General features: G+C 41.7%; 1 protein-coding gene across 6 annotated transcripts in view; it reads right to left on the reverse strand.

Annotated features, from left to right (window-relative positions):
• The window catches only part of zmym4.1 (zinc finger MYM-type containing 4, tandem duplicate 1), a 276,696-nt gene that overhangs the window by 131,011 nt on the left and 127,497 nt on the right, over positions 1 to 18,188 (reverse strand). Inside the window, exon 1 of one of the 6 annotated variants that reach the window (XM_068011210.1) lies at positions 13,590 to 13,669. The exons of 4 other annotated variants lie outside the window; for them this stretch is intronic. In XM_068011210.1, coding sequence (XP_067867311.1) covers positions 13,590 to 13,611 — 22 coding nt within the window. In that variant the 5' untranslated portion in view covers positions 13,612 to 13,669. Of the gene's footprint in view, positions 1 to 13,589; positions 13,670 to 18,188 lie in introns of those variants that run through there. One more of the 6 variants, XM_068011209.1, reaches the window with a different exon arrangement.

The following is an 18,188-nucleotide window of genomic DNA, read 5'->3' on the forward strand; positions in this document are numbered from 1 at the left end:
TGTGACCAAACTAGTCTGACCACGTCTGTCTGTGTATTTGGCCATCTTAGCAGTTAACCTGGAATGCTAGCCTTTCCACCTTCAACGTCTGGTAATCAAAAGCCCATTTTGGATTAAATTGGAGCAGGGAACAGCTCCTTTGTCCTTTGAAGTACTTATCTGTTGATATGCTTATATCTCTCTCCAGCCAAAGTCTTCTATTGTTTTTTAAAGCAAGTTCTTTCTTCAACAATAGTTTAAAATCAATGTTCATGCGGCAAAATTAATTTTTCCTCATTCTTGGCAGGTGGGGAGCTTGCTTGACACATGTCATTCAAGTGATTGCCCATTGGTACTCTCCTTCAACAAGTTCCACTAAGTGCTCTGTAATGTTCTGACATCTAGAAAAATTAAAAAGTTAGCAATTTTTGTTTGAGGAAGTTGGTGAGTGATTGCTGCCAGAATCACATGATGAAGTAGGCAATTTGCTGACACTGTCACACTGTTGTGCTCAAGGTGCTGGGGAATTAAACAGTTTTGTCACTCTGAACACTAATTGACAGCAACAAACACTAACAGCTCCAGTGTAAAGCTCACAACATATTGTCCAAAAGCTTACCTTCACACCCCTCAGAAAAATGATTGTTTGCGTTTATCGTACCAGTCATTATGATGTAATTAAAAGTGTTGATCTGTAGTTTAATGAAGTGAACCCTACAAGCATTACAACGGGTTTGGAAATAGTTCATAATTATATTATGCACCACCCTTACAGCCATCAGTCGAAGCTAAATCTGAACCTAGACTTCAGATCAGTTGCAAGTATATTAGTTCACTATATGACCCATTTCCTTTCCCCACCAAATAAGTTTTAAAGCATCTCATAGTTATTCCAATTTGTGATTGAACACATTGCATTCTCTTAAATAGAGCACTCTTTCGAATACTAAGCACATAACTGAACTATCGCCATTTCTGAACCAAATAAAGGGATCTAGTTTTTTAGACTTTTACATTAACGGCTCTTGTAATTTAATTGAAGAGAGCACATGTGATTGCAACCACCGCTATTTGAAACTAGGTACCCCATTACCTTTAAAGAGACAGTTGACACGAGGGGGAAAGGTAGGGCAAACAAAGCCAGCTCCCTGGATGATGAAAGAGATAGAGACGAACTCGAAGCAGAAAAAGGGGGCGCATGCTAAAGGCCAGCTACCCGACCCGAACCCAACAGGACCCGACGACATGTGTCGGTTCGGGTCAGGTAGCAGGCCCCTCTTCCAGGTCCGGCTTTCGGGCTTGGGTCGGGTTGGACCGAGTCTGGGTCGCGCACGGGTCGGGTCGGGCCGGACACACACGGTAAATGCTCTGCTGTTAAGTATTAAAAAATTTTTTTCAAACTTACCTGAGCTGGGAGTCCAGGACGAAACTGAGTCTGCGCAGTGAGCGAGTGATGTCACTGACATCATCGCGCATGCGCTGCAGCTTCGTGGAGCTTCCCAGTCGGAAGGTAAGTAAATGGATGGTCGGGCTCGGGGCGAACTTGGAGGGGCTCAGGGTGGGTCGGGCTCGGATCCACTGTGGATCGGTCAAGTTCGGGTCGGGTTCCTTTTCCCGACCTAAGCAGGCCTTTAGTACATGTCAGGTTGATAACATAAGTGAGAACTAGGCTGAATACAGAAAGTTCAGAGGGAAGTGAAATAAGACTAGCAGCCAACATAAAAACGAATCCAAAAGTCTTTTAAAATCTCACTCACGTGAGGTGCAGCAATAGAAAATACAAGAATTCAACCTGAATATGTATAAAAATGGGCTTTTCTTTTAAAAAATGGACAAGGTGCTAAGAAAAATGATCCCTAATGTTTACAGACCTGACCTTGTATATTCACACGGTCTCACATTCTGGCAAGGACAAAAGGATACATTTTAAGCTAAGAGGTGTCAATTACACCCATCTCTCTCTCTCTCCCCCTCTCCAACATCCCCAGCTCTCTCTCTCTCTTCCCCCCACCTCCCCCCACCCCAAAAGAGAGAGAATGAGGGTGAGTGGGAATGCGTGAATGGGGGGTTGAGCGTACGGGGGAGGGGGTGGGGGAGAGTGGATAGACAGGCTGGTGGTATGGGCAGACACATGGCAGATGAAATTTAATGCAGAGATGTGTGAAGTGATACATTTTGGAAGAATGAGGAGAGGCAATATGAACTAAAGGATACAATTCTAAAGGAGGTGCCGTAACAGAGGGGCCTGGGGATATACGTGCCCAAATCTTTGAAGGTGGCAGGGCAAGTTGAGATCATGGTTAAAGGATACGGGGTCCTGGGTTTTATAAATAAAGGCAAAGAGTACAAAGGCAAAGATTTTATGGTGAGCCTTTATAAAACACAGGTTCGGACTCAACTGGAGTATTGTGTCCACTTCCGGCCACCACACTTTAGAAAGGCTGTGAAGGCCTGGGAGAACGTGCAGAAAAGATTTACGAAAATGGTCCCGGGAATAAGAGTCTTTAATTATGACGGTAGACCAGAGAAGCTGAGGTTTTTCTCCTTAGAGAAGGTTGACAGGAGATTTGATTGAGGTATTCAAAATCCTGAGGAGCCTAGACAGAGTACGTAGGGAGAAACTGTTCCCATTGCTAGAACTGTCCAGTATCAGAGGACACCGATTGAAGGTGATTGGCAAAGGAACCAGAGGTGCCACAAGCAAAAGATTTTTACGCAGTGAGTGGTTGGGATCTGGAACGCACTGCCTGAGAATATGGTGAAGGCTGATTCAATCATGGCTTTCCAAAGGGAATTGGATAATTATCTGAGCAGAAAAGATTTGCAGGGCTATGAGGAAAAGGACTAGCTGAGTTTCCTTCGCCGAGAGCTGGCATGGCATGCACACTATGGGCAAATGGCCTCCTTCTGTTGTAACCATTTTATGATTCTATCCCCAAACCAGTAAGCCCGTAAAGATTAATCTACCAATGAACAGTTAATCAATTGTATTGTTACATTGCTTAAATTATGCCACCACAGCACTAGCAGTATTCAAAAGACAACTGCTGAAACACCGAAGGACATGTATATTTTGGATCAGCATCAGTACCAAAGGCTTTCAGGGTTAAGTATTTCCAAGAGATGTGAGCACTGCAGGCCCCGTACCTGCCAAGAATGAGGCACATTAATTTTGCCATATGAACATAGTTTTAAAACTGTTACTGGAGCGAAGAAAGAACTTGTTAAAAAAAACCACAATGGACCCCTTGGCTGGAAAGGCATTTGCATATCAACAAACAGTGTTCGGAAAAACAAAGGAGCTATTCCCTACTCCAACACAATCCATGAACAGATGTGACTAACTGGTTTGACCATATGACTAACCTGCTTGGCACCCTGGGTTTTTCTGAATCGTACAATTTGAACTGAGAGACTGCAGAAAGTCTGTTTGCTCCTGGACTGAGAAGATCTCTCTCCTGTCTGCTCCCATCTCTTTCTCACAAACCTCTGAATCCACTGAAGACACATGAACCCCGAGAGAGAAAAGTCTCCTACAACGAACAAGATTGAAGAATACTGGGCCCCAACGAAAAGTAAGATCTACCTACAATCAAGGACTCTATTGTGAGCTCGAAGAACCGTAACAACTCTTCAGATATTGCCTCAAACTTTTCCACTTTATTTTTCTTCTGCTCTTTTCTGTCTCTATTTGCATGTGTGTATCGCGTATGCATGCTAGCGTGGGCGCGTCGTGTATCCATAGGCGGTAACCAAATTAAAGTTTAATAAATTTCAACTTTTCTTATTTAAACCGAAGAAAGCCTGTTTGTGCTGGTTTCTTTGCCTTATAATTGGAAAGCGGTGAACAAGGATTCAGCAAGGGGGAGCTAAAAACAGTGTGTTTAAAATTAAACCCCGTCACAATAAGACCAGGTGAAGACTGAAAGGAAACCCTAGACCTCTTTCTCACCTGGTCAGAACACCTACCTTAAAGGATTTACACGGATTTTTGTTCTGCGCCAATTCATCAAGTATTTAATATCAGAACTTTGCATCAGGAGATGCAGAAATAAGCTAATCTCAAGAGGAGACTTGTTCTTATATAAACGTTTGCAAGATGTCCCAATGGTTCAAAAGTAAAACCCCTATCTCAGCCATTAAAATCAAGATGTTCACAGTTGATCTCCTGGTTGTGCTATAAATAAGCTAGTAAGAGACTATTATGATAACAGCGTGCAGTACTCTGGTTGGGCTGCACCTTGAATACTACCACTGGTAACGGATCAAGAAAAGCACCCAAGCCCTGGAAGTAATCCAGAAAAGAGCCACAATAACATTCACTCCCTCCACCACTGACGGACAATGGCAGCAGTGTTTACCATCTACAAGATGCACTGCAGCAATGCACCAAGGCTCCTTAGAAAGCACCTTTCAAACCCGCGACCTCTACCAACTAGAAGGACAAGGACAACAAATGCATGGAAACACCATACCTGCAAATTCCCCTCCAGGTCACACACTATCCGGACTTGGAACTATATCGCCGTTCCTTCACTGTCGCTGGGTCAAAATCCTAGAACTCTCTTCCTAACAGCGCTGTGGGTGCACCTACCTCACATGGAGTGCCGTGATTCAAAGCAGCAGCTCACCACCACCTTCTCAAGGGTAATTAGAGATGGGCAATAAATGCTGGCCTAGCCAGCGATGCCCACATCCCATGAATGAATTTTTAAAAAATGTACAGAAAGATTACAAACCTTGGCTCAATCAGCCTTGCAAAAGTATGATTTGAGAAGCGACCTTACAGAGGTACATGATAATCATTGGAATAGGAAATTGTTACGACCAAGGCGGGAGGAGTGCAGTTTATTCTAGTTCTACTTGTCCACAGGTGACGACACATATTTACATTTTCCCACTTACCGAAATGGTCAATTATATACTCTATTTTTCCCCCGGAATAAAACAATCTAACCAGGTTTCTTTTATGAACAGCAAAATTATCTGATTATAAATAAGTCTTAGCCAGTAATGAAGTAAAGCATAAACACACAGACTGAAATTTTAAAGTTCTCTTTTTACCTTAGCCCCTTACACTCACACACACCTATACACCAGTTAACCGGAAAAATAAAAGGGATTTTTGTTCAGAGCTCTGTTACAGACAAAAAAAACACGAGCTAAATACTTGCTCCTTTTTGAAGTAACAACAGATGAGATATGTCGTGTTCCAAAAGTAGCCTAAAGTCTAGCCTATGAGTACACGTAGACGGGTCACTCGGATCTTTTAGAACAATTCTTTTCAGGCGGTGTTGAGAATGAAATTAGCAGGCTTTTCTTCAAAGACAGGAGATGCGATGAGATGACACAGTGGACTTCTCAGGGTCTTTGAGAAGGGTGCTGGAAAGCTGAGCTAGGTTGTGGTCTCCTCCCTTGGGAATTCTCTTCTCCTTCAGCAAGATTGATTCTTGAAACATTCAGCAAGAATCTGGTCTCTTCCTCCACGACACTTCTTCAGCAACAGGAGCGCACTTTATCTCATTCCAGAAGGTAAACGCTGACACTACAACCAAAAGCTTGTGAGTTTGCTGCTCACTCAGGTGTGCGCTGCTGCTCCTGGGCTTGTCCTGTCAAAGGATGCGCTGTGACTTCCCAGTCCATATCTTACCCAGTTACCAGGGATTTTGTTCTACTTTTAACTTGAGTCATATGACAACCAGTAAATGCTGTTGCCAAACCAGTTCTTTGTGTCCTCTTGATGACCCTCTTGAAATAAATCTGGTCCAACATTTCTTCAGTTTGACTATGAATTCCTCAAAAATATTTTTTACAAAACAGAAGCACTTTCATAAAAACATTAATCCTGAATGCTACTTCATATTGCAGGACAAGGTTACAGAGCTAACAAGTAACAGGCAAGTCACGACTGATGTCAAGAAGTGCTTTTTCACACAAGGACTGATCAAATCTTGGAAGTTGGGTAATAGAGGGAAAAAAAACTCAAGTTATTCGAACAGACAGATGCTAAGATAGGGGTGGGGTGAGGGATCATGATTTCTACAGAAGAATATATTGGATAGGCCAAACAGCCTCCATCACCAGTAATTATATGTGGGATCTTAGCAAGGACTGGAGTAAGAATGCTGCAACAAGTCACAGCACCCCTGGGTTTGGCAATGGGAAACTTGTCGAGGTTCGCACATCAGATTATTACACAACAGACAGAGGCTAGCTGTAATGATTTCCACAGCTGAATAGCCTGTCAAGATTCAGCTACAAAACTGAATAACTGTTTTTGGTTTCCTTCCCACCAACTCCTGATTTACAAAGCTTTGACATGGTTATATTCTAATACTAAAATATTTTGAAAGTTACTCACTTGTGATTGTTTTAATCTCCCAAAGTTAGTATCGATCTTGCAAAAGAACTTTAACCAGTTCATTTTAATTCCAATGAGGAACAAAATACACATCTTCGATAGTTCCCCACTGCACCATAACTGAGGATGTTATCATCCTCATAGAAACCAAAAGAATCAAGTCCGATTAACCCCAATTTCAGAAACAAAAACCCGATGGACAAGATTTCACTTTTATAAATTTCACTTTAACACTCAAACCAAAACCAACATAAATTAAACAAGAATTAACTGTTAAATCTTGATCAATGTATGCATAATCTTAAAGGTTGCACATTAATTAGCAAATGCAACAAAGATCGTCCTCACGAATCCTCTGAACAGTCTTATCAGTAATACGTCACCGAACAGTTCCACAGAACAAAATCAGGAACTTCCTCAAGCAGTTTTCCAAGTCCTGTCCTCCAGGATGCACGTACGGAACTAATGATGTCCCGTCAATAGCGAGCAATGCAATCTTCCCTTTAATGGCTTGGTCTCGTCGCCTCTCAAATGACCTCCACCTCACCCACAACCATCCTGATGGTGTGATTCCACTGATAACTCTAAGTCACCGAAGACAACTGCCTCAAGTCATTGACCAATGGTCAGCCCTCAGTCCAGGTTCCTCCGCCTGCAGCCAAAGCAACTGCTGCTTTGTAGTCTGTTTCATTCCAAGCAGCTTCTCTGGAAGCACAAAAACCTGCAACTACCAGCTTGTCTCTTTTAATAATAGCTGGCTGTTCTTGCTTCCATCTGCATCAGAGTTCTTCTAAAACCTGAGCTCTTGTCGCAAGTATCTGATCATAAGACTGTCTGTTTCAAAACTGGTTTGGGCCAGCCTTGTTTTCCTGGAATTCTCCATAGCTTTCAGCTTCATTTCTAGTGAATTAGTCTGTCAGAAAAAAAAACACAAGCTATACAGAATTCAGTCTGCACTCGAAGACTCTATCACAAGGACCAGAGAGACTAGATGATTCCATCCCAAATTTGTATCAAGTTGGTCAATCCTAGCATTATGGCAATGAAAATTAGCCTCAACATCCAGCACAAGATGGAATACAAAACAAACATTAGCCAGAGCTTACACTTTTGTTCATTACACTGAACAAAGCAAAATTGTGCATGTTCATGATCCCTTATGGATGAGCAGCACAGTCTGCCCAGGCTCACACAAGAGTAATGACTCAAGTGAATACTAAAGACTACCACTGATCTTAGAATCATACTCCTATGAATGGCACATCTTTCAGTAAGAAGGACAGTAAAACAAGAAAAGGAAAAACACAGATCTCTGGTTTTAGCAGAGAAAATCAGTGCAAAACACTGATTAGGCCTCAGAGTACTGTCTACAATTCTGGCCATCGCATTACAGGAAGGCTGTGATTGCATAAGAGATAATAGAGATTTACGAGGATGTTGCCAACAAGGGAGAATCTTAGCTACGAGGAAAGACTGGATAGGCTGGGATTGTTTTCTCTGGAACAGAGAAGGCTGAGGGAAGATTTAATGGAGGCGTATAAATTTTTGAGGGACATAGAGTCAATAAGTACCTATTTCCTTTATATTGTGCGTGTACACCTTTAAGAGGTGTGGCTTCAAGATCATGTTCATCATCTAAGAGCTATGATGTAACACACCACATGATTCTGATGTTTAGCAGTCTTGAAAAAACATCTGTGCAGTTCACATCTCAATATACTTGCTGCTCTCAGTATTCAATAAAGATCACACAATATTGCACTACTGATCCCATCTGGAGTTATCAGTCTTTGTGTACAGTCCATCTTAGCATAGAGGTTCATGAACATACAAGTTGACAGCGCTGAGATTTCTGAAGACCCAAAGTCATTTTTAGAAGAACTATTCTGAAGAGGGCACACTTCTTTCACTCTTGGAAGATCAGAGCACATTGCAAGTCATTTTTTCTCTCAAGTCTACTCAGCAACGATCTGGATCTCCAACACCCCAACCCTTCAAGCCTTCTTACTTTTGAAACAGTGCAGCCAGCAGCAACTGGGTAAACTTCTTTTCACCTCCGGCTGTGAAGTCAAGCGGCTTCAGACTCTTGTTGACTCGACTGACACTGTGATTCTGAGGGTCAGTTTCTCACATCAGGAGCAACTTGAAGAACGAGTGTGGGTGGGTTGAACACTGTACAGAGGTAACAGACCCCCGTCACACTTGCGAGGTGTCGGACAATTCCGCACAATCACAGCAACTGGCTATCGTGTCGAGAACAAAAATCAGCATATTTTCGGTACGTTGAGCTCTGTGATCTATCAGTGATCAGCGGAACGGGCAACTGCCAAGACACAGAATGTGGCAAAGTTTTTCAGTGTGGCTTCAGGTGCAGCTATTGCTATTTTTGAGGGAAAAATCAATGAAGTTTTGGCCCTCAATTTTTCTTTGTGCCAAATCCGCCCTTCATGGGTGGGGCCAAGCCAAAAGTGAGCGAATTAGCCAACAGCACCATGACCTCCAAGCTTGATTAGTGCTACAACTGTCTCCACAGCAAGAGACAGCATCACAACCTCCAACCAGTTCACCAGTGGAACTGCAATTACTTTTTCATTGCAGAAGACAGCACCACACTATCCAAGACTGTTCAGAGGTAGTACTGCAAGTCTATTATTTGCCTGCATAGCTTATCTTTTCTTCTGTAGGTGCAACAGTTATTGCAATCATGGCAACAATTTTGCCCACTACTAATTGGAAAGCATCTAACCTTTCAGAATTTCTTCTTTTCAAGCAGAGAGTGAAGCTTTATTTTGCTACCTTGTTAATGATCCACAGAAGCAAGCAATAAAGATATGCATTGCATTGGCAAATCATCTCAAACATCTGGTCTAATGACAAAGAACAGAAGGATCCTGCAAAGAGAAGACCAATTACATCTCAAGCTCAAGTTGAGAACACCGACTCAAATTCATGTCTTTTAGACAACAGCCAAGAATGTGATTTTAATGAGTCTGAACTGGCAGATCGCATCACTGAACTTGTGATTGTATCCACACTGATGGAACTCTACCAGAAGGATCTTTTGGACAAACCGAAAGAGTACACAGTTGACACCTTTTGAAGGATGGTCACAAATTTGAGCCCATCATTGTGGGTCAACAAGGCCTTCAATCTCTATGTGTAATAAATACCATAGGTGCATTGAAAAGGGATTGCAAATCCAAGTCACCGTGCACAAGGTCTAGGCTTTTACATTCACCTAAAGCCTGTCCAACAATTTACTCCATATGCAAAGTATGCTGTGTCAGAGGTAACTGGAAACAAAAATGTCACAAAGCCAAGACAGACAGGAAAGAATCCTGCACTTCCTGACAAGCTTCACAATTTTCCATCACAATAAAATCGATTCATCCACGAAGTTTCGGGTGACACTAGCACTACTGATCCCGAAGATCAGAGTATAAGCACAAGTAAGTGAGCGAAACAGTCATTCCGTGTCGTCAATGTTACTGAACCCATTGATTCAATTACTCCACTACTCCAGAAGCTTTTGCATCCATTCGTATTTCCCATCCAGGAACAGAGTGCCCACATCTGCTCTACACAAAAGTGGACACGGGTACCAAAGCAAACATTTTACCCCTATGCATCTTAATACGCAGTATCTGGGTAAATGACATGCCAAGATAACTCTGACCAACACTCAACTAACTGCTTACAATGGGTGCCCGATCCCATGTCTCGAATCCATTACGATGAGTGCCTTTCGGATTGGAAACCCCAACTCTTCTATGTTGTTCAAACAACTGGACCTGCTATCACTGGACTGCAAACGTGCAGTGACTTAACCTTGATAAACATTCACAGCATTGGGCAACCCAAAGCACTATATCCCTCCAGTCCACCGTCGACTAGAAGGTGCAAGAAAAGATTGCAATGCAGATCGTGGTTTCCCAGGTTTTCCAATTCTGCGCATATTGTGGTCAGAAGATAAAAGCTCATTTCAACTAATGTGCGTCGAGTGGTTTCAAGATTCCTAAGGGTGAGTATGAAGAGGAGGCACAGCCTGTTACATCTGGCATACAGCGCCACCAGTCGAACTGTATCCAGTGCATGAAGTTAGAGAAGTTCTTCCAGAACAATGCAGGAAAATTAGAGAAATCCACAACAATCACGCTGGGAGTGAACTTCTCAAATTAGCCATTGGTCAGCAAGTTACCAGGCAAAATCCTATCACTGGTACATGCAGTGCTACAAGTCTCCAAAGTTCGACCAGAACCACGTTCTTACAAAGTAACTACAACTACTGACACTACAATGCCTCATAGTCGAGGTCAAATCAGAGCTATTCGTAATCCCAAGTCCATAGAAGACTCCAATGCAACTCGCACAAGATCACATCTCAGAGTCTACACAATCTTCTTCCATGAAATCAAATTCACAATCAGTTCCAATATCCAAGAACTGCTACCCTGTTTTGAAATCTGGCAGAGTTATCAAACCACCTTTATGCTTTCACAATTGATGTTCTTGCATATTCTTGTTTCTTTTCTATTATCTCAATACTTTTCTGTACATGTATATCGTTAACTTCTACTTTCCTAAAGAGATGTGAAAATTTGTAAAAATGTTTCTTTTCCTTTCCTTTTGGGAAAAGGGGGATGTTGTGTGTACACCTTTAAGAGGTATGGCTACAAGATCATGTTAGTCTTGTAAGAGCTGTGATGTAAAACACCATGTGATTGAGTGTTTAGCAGTCTTGAAGCAACACCTGTACAGTTACCATCTCAATGTACTATCTATTCTCAGTATTCAATGGAGAACCCACATTGCTATGTTCGTGATCTCATCTGGAGTGGTCAGTCTTTGTGTACAATCCATAGCAGCAGAGGTTCAAGGAACACCCAAAACCTTAGCAGAGGGGTCAATAACCAGACGGCACAGATTTAAAGTAATTGGTAGAAGGATTTGAGGGCAGTTGAGGAGAAATATTTTCACCCAGAGGGTGGTCAGAGTCTGGAACTCACTGACTGAAAGGGTGGTAGAGGCAGAAACCCTCAGCGCATTTAAAAAATACTTGGATAAGCACTTGAAGTGTCATAACCTGCAGGGCTATGGGCCACGAGCTGGAAAGTGGGATTAGACTGGTTAGCTCTTTTTCAGCAGGCACAGAGACAATAGGCCAAATGGCCTCTTTCTGTGCTGTAAGTTTTCTAAATGTCTAAGAGCTGCAATATATTAAATCAAATTATTGGGAATGCATAAAGAGAAAAAGAGAGAAGTTCAGAAATGAAAGAGCAAAAGAAATGGTTGTCTTTTGCAAATTAGTGAGTTGCTTTGCTTTCCAGACTCATCAAAGCCAAAAATTAGCTCACATTAAGCGTGTTCATGAATGTTGTTGTCTAGCCTTGTTACCTTGTAAATCGTTTCATCTCACAACAAGCACACTTCTTGTCCGCTGATCAGAGTATACAGGTATCAACCGAAGATCAGTGGTAGCACTCTTGCCTCTGTGGGTCCAAGCCCCACTCCATAAAGTTAAGCGCATAATTTACGATGGCATTTCGGGACAACCTTTCAGATGAGACGTTAAACCTAAGCTCTATTTGCTGTCAGGTGGGAGTTAAACATCCAGGGACACTTTTCGAAGAGGAGTAGGGGAGTTCTCCTGGTGGCCTGGCTAACAGTTATTCTTCAATCAACATTGAAACAGATATGATCACATTGCTGTTCATGGAACCTTGCTGTGCTGTACATTGGTTGCCGCATTTCCTACAGCAGTGACTACACTTGAAAATGTTCTTAATTGGCTGTAAAGTGCAATGGGATGTCCTGAGGTCATGAGAGGCACTATATAAATGCAATTCCTTTCCATTACTCATAGGCTATGAACAAATTATTTAAACTTTTCATTTTGGACTCAAATATACAGTTTACATTAAAAATTACAAAGTGTGCACAATTACAGTACATTTAATTTTAAGCAGTAGTTTCTGCTCAAGAAATCAAAAGCGCTCACTTCTTTCTACAAGGGGTTTTTGATTCTAGAAAAAAACTTGCTTCATCAATTGAAATTGCTAGTGACCACATCAATTCAAATTTCTTACCATATGAACAAGCTAATTGTGTGCTTGGTTACATTTTGGTGAATCGACCTGCTTATCTGGCTACTTGTGAATTGAATAATTATTGAAAACAAATATTGAACTGAATCTATTAAGTTTCCCACTTACACAAACTTATTTAGGCTTTGCATATGTTGCAATTACATTTGCAAAAGTAACATTAAATTTATCTCTAAAACCTTATTTCTATTTCACATGCCATTTTGGAGAGAACAGTAGCATAGATTGTTTAATCCAGTAAAACGATTATACATAGCATAACTGTTAATCCTTGAGTTCCACCTTTCTACAAGGGAAGATTATAGGAAAAGTACAGCTTTGATATTGTAGGGAAAAAAAGTCCCCTTTTGGGACACATTGAAATTATTGAAAACCACAAATTGCAACGATAGTATTTATTCAAACTATCACCACAAATCCAGAGTGCTCGTATCTGAGTGTGGATTTCCCGCAATTAATACACAAAAACGCTCTCAAGTTCAGTGCCTTTCAACTATCTCATAAAAACATTCAAAGTTTCGGCAAAAAAAAAATAAATGTGATACAGACAAAAGTCATCCTCTTTGTTCAAAAGTTTTGATCCAATTATACACGCACCTTTACAAATATCATGAATTAACTGTAAAGTGAATGGGCATTGTATAGATTTTTAGATTTCAAAACAATGCGCTGTGTCCAAGAAATCCTTCTCCCTCACACACACAAAAGCAGGACCACTTAGGATGGGCTACACTGTCACTATCGCGATATTAAAACCCCAAAGTTCCACCTTATGTCATTTAAACGATACAAAAACGTAACTACAAAAGACTAAGAACCCTCCCGCCACTTACCCAATATTTTGAATTGCAAGAAGCTGCAGCCAGCAAAGCGCTGCACACCTCAGGAGTAAATAATACAATTAAACCATAATCGAACTTAAATGAGGGGGCTTTGCAGCTTTCCCTCTCTCCGACACAGAAGGCCTTGCATGTGTGTGTTTGTGTCTCGCATGGCCTGACAAGTGACCCCCCAGCAGACCACTCGCCTCAATGCGCTTCCCCTCTATCCCCATTTGTTGGCTTCATACTTGTTCTATTTTCCCAAAAATAATAGAATGGCGATATTGATTCGGAAAGTGAAGGCGGCCGACTTGCCAGACCTACCGTGTGCGGTGAGCCAGTACATCTGGAGGCGCAGATATCCTCCTCTCTCAGGTCCGCCATGTTGGTGGCACCAACACCAAAATGTCACGCAAACCACCGCGAGAGGCGGCGCGACGCTCGGCGGCGTGCGTCACACGCAACCGGCACGTGACGTCGTTACTGTGAGAAGGGGCTGGGTCAGGGTCGAACTGCACTTCCGGTCCTCCCACCTCCCACCACCAATGGTGCAGAGAATAAAATCTCGCGATAGTTCAACTTGATTCTTCCCGCTTTTGGATGTTCACTCCATTCTGAAATAAGCAGATATTGGGTACTCCCAGTGTCACATACCCCCCCACCTTTTAAAGGGCCGCAACTAATAGAGAATCACAAAACCAAAGGAAACATAAAAATATTACTATTATCCAATAAATAAAGGTCACAGACCTGAAATGTTAACTCTGCTTCTCTTTCCATGGATGCTGCCAGACCTATCGAGTATTTCCAGCACTTTCTGTTTTTAGTACTATTACCCACTTTGGTTACTGCGGTGCCCACTAGTCGCAGCAGGCCTCAAGCTTGCCAGCAAACACCTCGTGCTCCCTCTCCATTGCCACAGAGGCAGGGACAAGAACGCAGGAGAGAGTGTTCACTACATTTGGAATTGCTTTTGTTTAAAAGTTTTCAGTTTCTCCTCTCCATCTAGACATAGGATTTCATTGTTTCAGGCTATTTCTTCAAAAACTGTATTTTGTTTCAATGCTAGGGAAAGTGGCAATTCTGATAATTAAAATGGAGGGATTGATCTACATTGGGAGAAAGGACAATAGGTGGTAAATGTACACAAGGAATATTTACCTTTTGAGTTATAGATGTGGTATTGTATACTTCCCCAATATTTATCACCTTAACCTGTCCAATCATAAATTAGATAACCTTACGCTAATCTATTAAGAAACCATTGTGTCAGATGGTACATGATATAAGTAATGACTGCCACGTTACACAGTGAAAAATGTATACAAACTGATCCTACATTTGATAAAAATGACTTCTGGATATTTTAGAAATTAAGTTTATCCACAAATAAATCCAATCTAGCAAGAGTGTGGAGGAGTGTATTTGAATGTGTTGAGACTCTAGAGTAAAGAAGTACAAAGGTGAAAATGCACAGGAAAATAAATGCCAAATAATCAATAGCAGCTGATTTTAAAATACAGGAAGGGAAGAGGAGGAACTGTACTTTCTAACTCTGTATTCTTTTAAATTACTTTCAAATCTATATCCAGTCATTCACTGTAGACAAATATTCCATTATATACATATCTGGATAGAAATATGAATATAATATTTCCATCTATAATATATTTTAAAATCTTAAATTTGTATGTGCTTCCTGTCAAGTTTTCCATTTATAAATTCTTACGTCCATTAATGGCAGTGAGGTGTAAATACAGCATAACTATATATAGGCAGTTTCCATTTTAAATGTGGACATAGGCTTTTATAATGGAAATATTGAAAATAACGACAGAATGAATTACTTTAAAATTGCAATTGAATTGCATCTGCATTTGCTGGTCAAACCATGTCACTTCAAGGCTATAATAGGTATTGACTCCCCATTTGCAACACCATGAGAGATCAACCACTGTCTGTGTGTATTTTTACTGAAGCTAAACTGGAAAACATGGATGATGGTGTTGAGATATTAACAAAAGCCATGTGTCTGAGATTTACATGTATTCACCCCATTCACTATCTGGCATGGCTCTTTAGATCACTAGTAAATTTACTGGTAAGGAATGCAACAGGACTCAGTGGATGTCCAGTCCGAAGGCCTGTAAAGCTAATGCAGTTAGTAAGAAATAACTTGCATCCAAATAGCACCTTACTATGTGTCTCAGAAACAGTGCGAAAAGTTTTGCACAGTAAATTACTTTGAACTGGAAGAACTATTGATGGAATCATAGAAAATCATAGAACCATAGAAATTTTACGGCACAGAAAGAGGCCACCTGGCCCATCGTGCTTGTGCTGGCCGAAAAACGAGCCACTCAGCCTAATTCCAAGTTCCAGCATTTGGTCTGTAGCCCTGCAGGTTACATTACTTGAGGTGCATATCCAGACACCTTTTAAATGAGTTGAGGGTTTCTGCCTCTACTACCCTTGCAGGCAGTGAGTCCAGACCCCCAACACCCTCTGGGTGAAAAAATGTTTCCTTATCTCCCCTCTAATCTTTCTATCATTCACTTTAAAGCTATGCCCCTAGTCACTGACCTCTCTGCTAAGGTAAATAGGCCCTTCACATCCACACAATCCAGGCCCCTCACAATTTTGTGCATTTCAATCAAATCTCTTCCAAGGCGAACAACCCCACCCTATCCAATCTGTCCTCATAGCTGCATTTTTCCAGTCCTGGCAACATCCTCGTAAATCTCCTTTGTGTCCTCTCCAGTGCAATTACATCCTTTCTGTAATGAGGTGACCGGAACTGCACACAGTACTCAAGTTGTGATCTAACTAATGATATATACAGTTCCAGCATAACCTCCCTGCTCTTATATTCTATACCTCTACTCATAAAGGAAAGGATTCCATATGCCTTCTTAACCACATTGCCGACCTGTCCTGCTACCTTCAGGGATCTGTAGACATTCACTCCAAGGTCCCTCACTTCCTCTACACCTCTCAGTATTTTCCCATTAATCATGTATTCCTTTGTCTTGTTTGACCTCTCCAAATGCATCACCTCACACTTCTCCAGGTTGAATTCCATTTGCCACTTTTCTGCCCACCTGACCAGTCCATTGATATCTTTCTGCAGTCTACAGCTATTCTCCTTGCTATCAACCACACGGCCAATTTTTGTGTTGTCTGCAAATTTCTTGATTCTGCCTCCTACATTTATGTCCAAATCGTTAATATATACCACAAAAATTAGGGAACCTAGTACTGAGCTTTGCGAACGCCACTGGAAACAGCCTTCCAGTCACAAAAACACCTGTCAACAATTACCCTTTGTTTCCTGCCACTGATCCAATTTTGTATCCAGCTTGCTACATTTCCATGGATTCCATGGGTTTTTATTTTTTTAACCAGTCTGCCATGTGGGACCTTGTCAAAAGCCTTACTAAAATCCATGTAGGCCACATTAACTGCACCACCCTCATCAATCCTCCTTGTTAATTCTTCAAAAAATTCAATCAAGTTAAACAAACAAGTTCTTCCCTTAACAAATCCATGCTGACTATCCTTGATTAATCTGTGCCCTTCTAAGTGACAGTTTATCCTGTTCTCAGAATTGATTCCAATAATTTGCCCATTGTTGTATGATCGCCTTAAGAGTGATATCCTTTTAAGAATGCAGTATGCTAATGAGCTAAGTACCAAGATGGAGTCATGTGACTAGAAGCCATAGTCACTCTGCAACTGTAACACCCTAGATAAAAGTTCTGTGCACAGTTTGTTCTGTATTGTCTATATTAGTTTAGCTGTTAATAAACATTTTAGAGATCTTCACGGAACTGGAACCCACGTACCTCATTGTGTTGGTTTAGCTAACACAAAGAACAAATGACATGGTGGAAGCTGTGGTGAAAAGACAAGATATAACCTTGAAGACCACTGGTAAAACAGGAAACAAAATCTAAAAGCAATAGACAACAGAAGAGAAAATATGAAGCAACAAGTGAAGAAACTTTAAAACAAGGACCTGAAAACAGTGAAAGAAAACTACATACCTTAGAAGGCTGAGCACATAGAACGAAGGTATGGCTGAGGGCGAAGTGATCTGGTGAGTCATTGTCTCGAATATCAAGTAATCCCAGTAAAAAAAAAAGCCTTTGAGGAGTTTTTAAAAAAATTCATTTTCTTAAGGCTGCGTTTGCTGACAACGCAACCACTAGGTGGCACAGTACTTGCATATGTGCAAATGCAGCCTCATGCACTGAAACATCGCTGACTCTGACGTTTTGGCAGCTGCCAATAGCAAAGATGGAGCTGCTCAATTTATCACAAAAACGAAAACAAATGAAACGAAAATGGCCACTTCTGGTCCCCGCAACAGGTTGTTTCATGAATTTTATTGATGATTATTTCAGGACACAAACCCGAATTTTAAACCAGTGAACATTTTAACAAGAGATTTCTAACATTTTGGAAGTTAGAGCAGATAAATCCTGGGAGCTCATGTTCAGCATGAACGCTGGCAGAGAGCTGCTTCTGTGTTGTAATAAGAGCTAATTCAACAATTTGAGCCAGCATCACTTCAGTGAGCTTTGTGTTTAGACCTGAGCTCCAGGATAGCTGCAAGTGCGGGATTATGTGTGCACTTCAACAGAATCTGTGGCCTTGCCCCTTCTTCCCCCTCGGCCGCTCGCTCACCCGCTCGCAGTCTCCCTTTCCTCCCTATTTTGTCACTCTCTCTCTTCCCCGCTTCTCCCATGCAGGAAAAAAAGTCTGTGATCGCGGGAGGGAGTGGGGACCAGTACCGGGAACCAGAAGCTGGAGGGAACGCAGGGACCAGTACTGGGAACCAGAAGCGGGATGGAGCAGGGAGACCAGAAGCGGGAGGGAGCGCGGGGACCAGTACCGAGAACCAGAATTGGGAGGGAGCCG

The sequence above is a fragment of the Heterodontus francisci genome, chromosome 31 (assembly GCF_036365525.1).
Source record: "Heterodontus francisci isolate sHetFra1 chromosome 31, sHetFra1.hap1, whole genome shotgun sequence".
NCBI lineage: Eukaryota > Metazoa > Chordata > Chondrichthyes > Heterodontiformes > Heterodontidae > Heterodontus > Heterodontus francisci.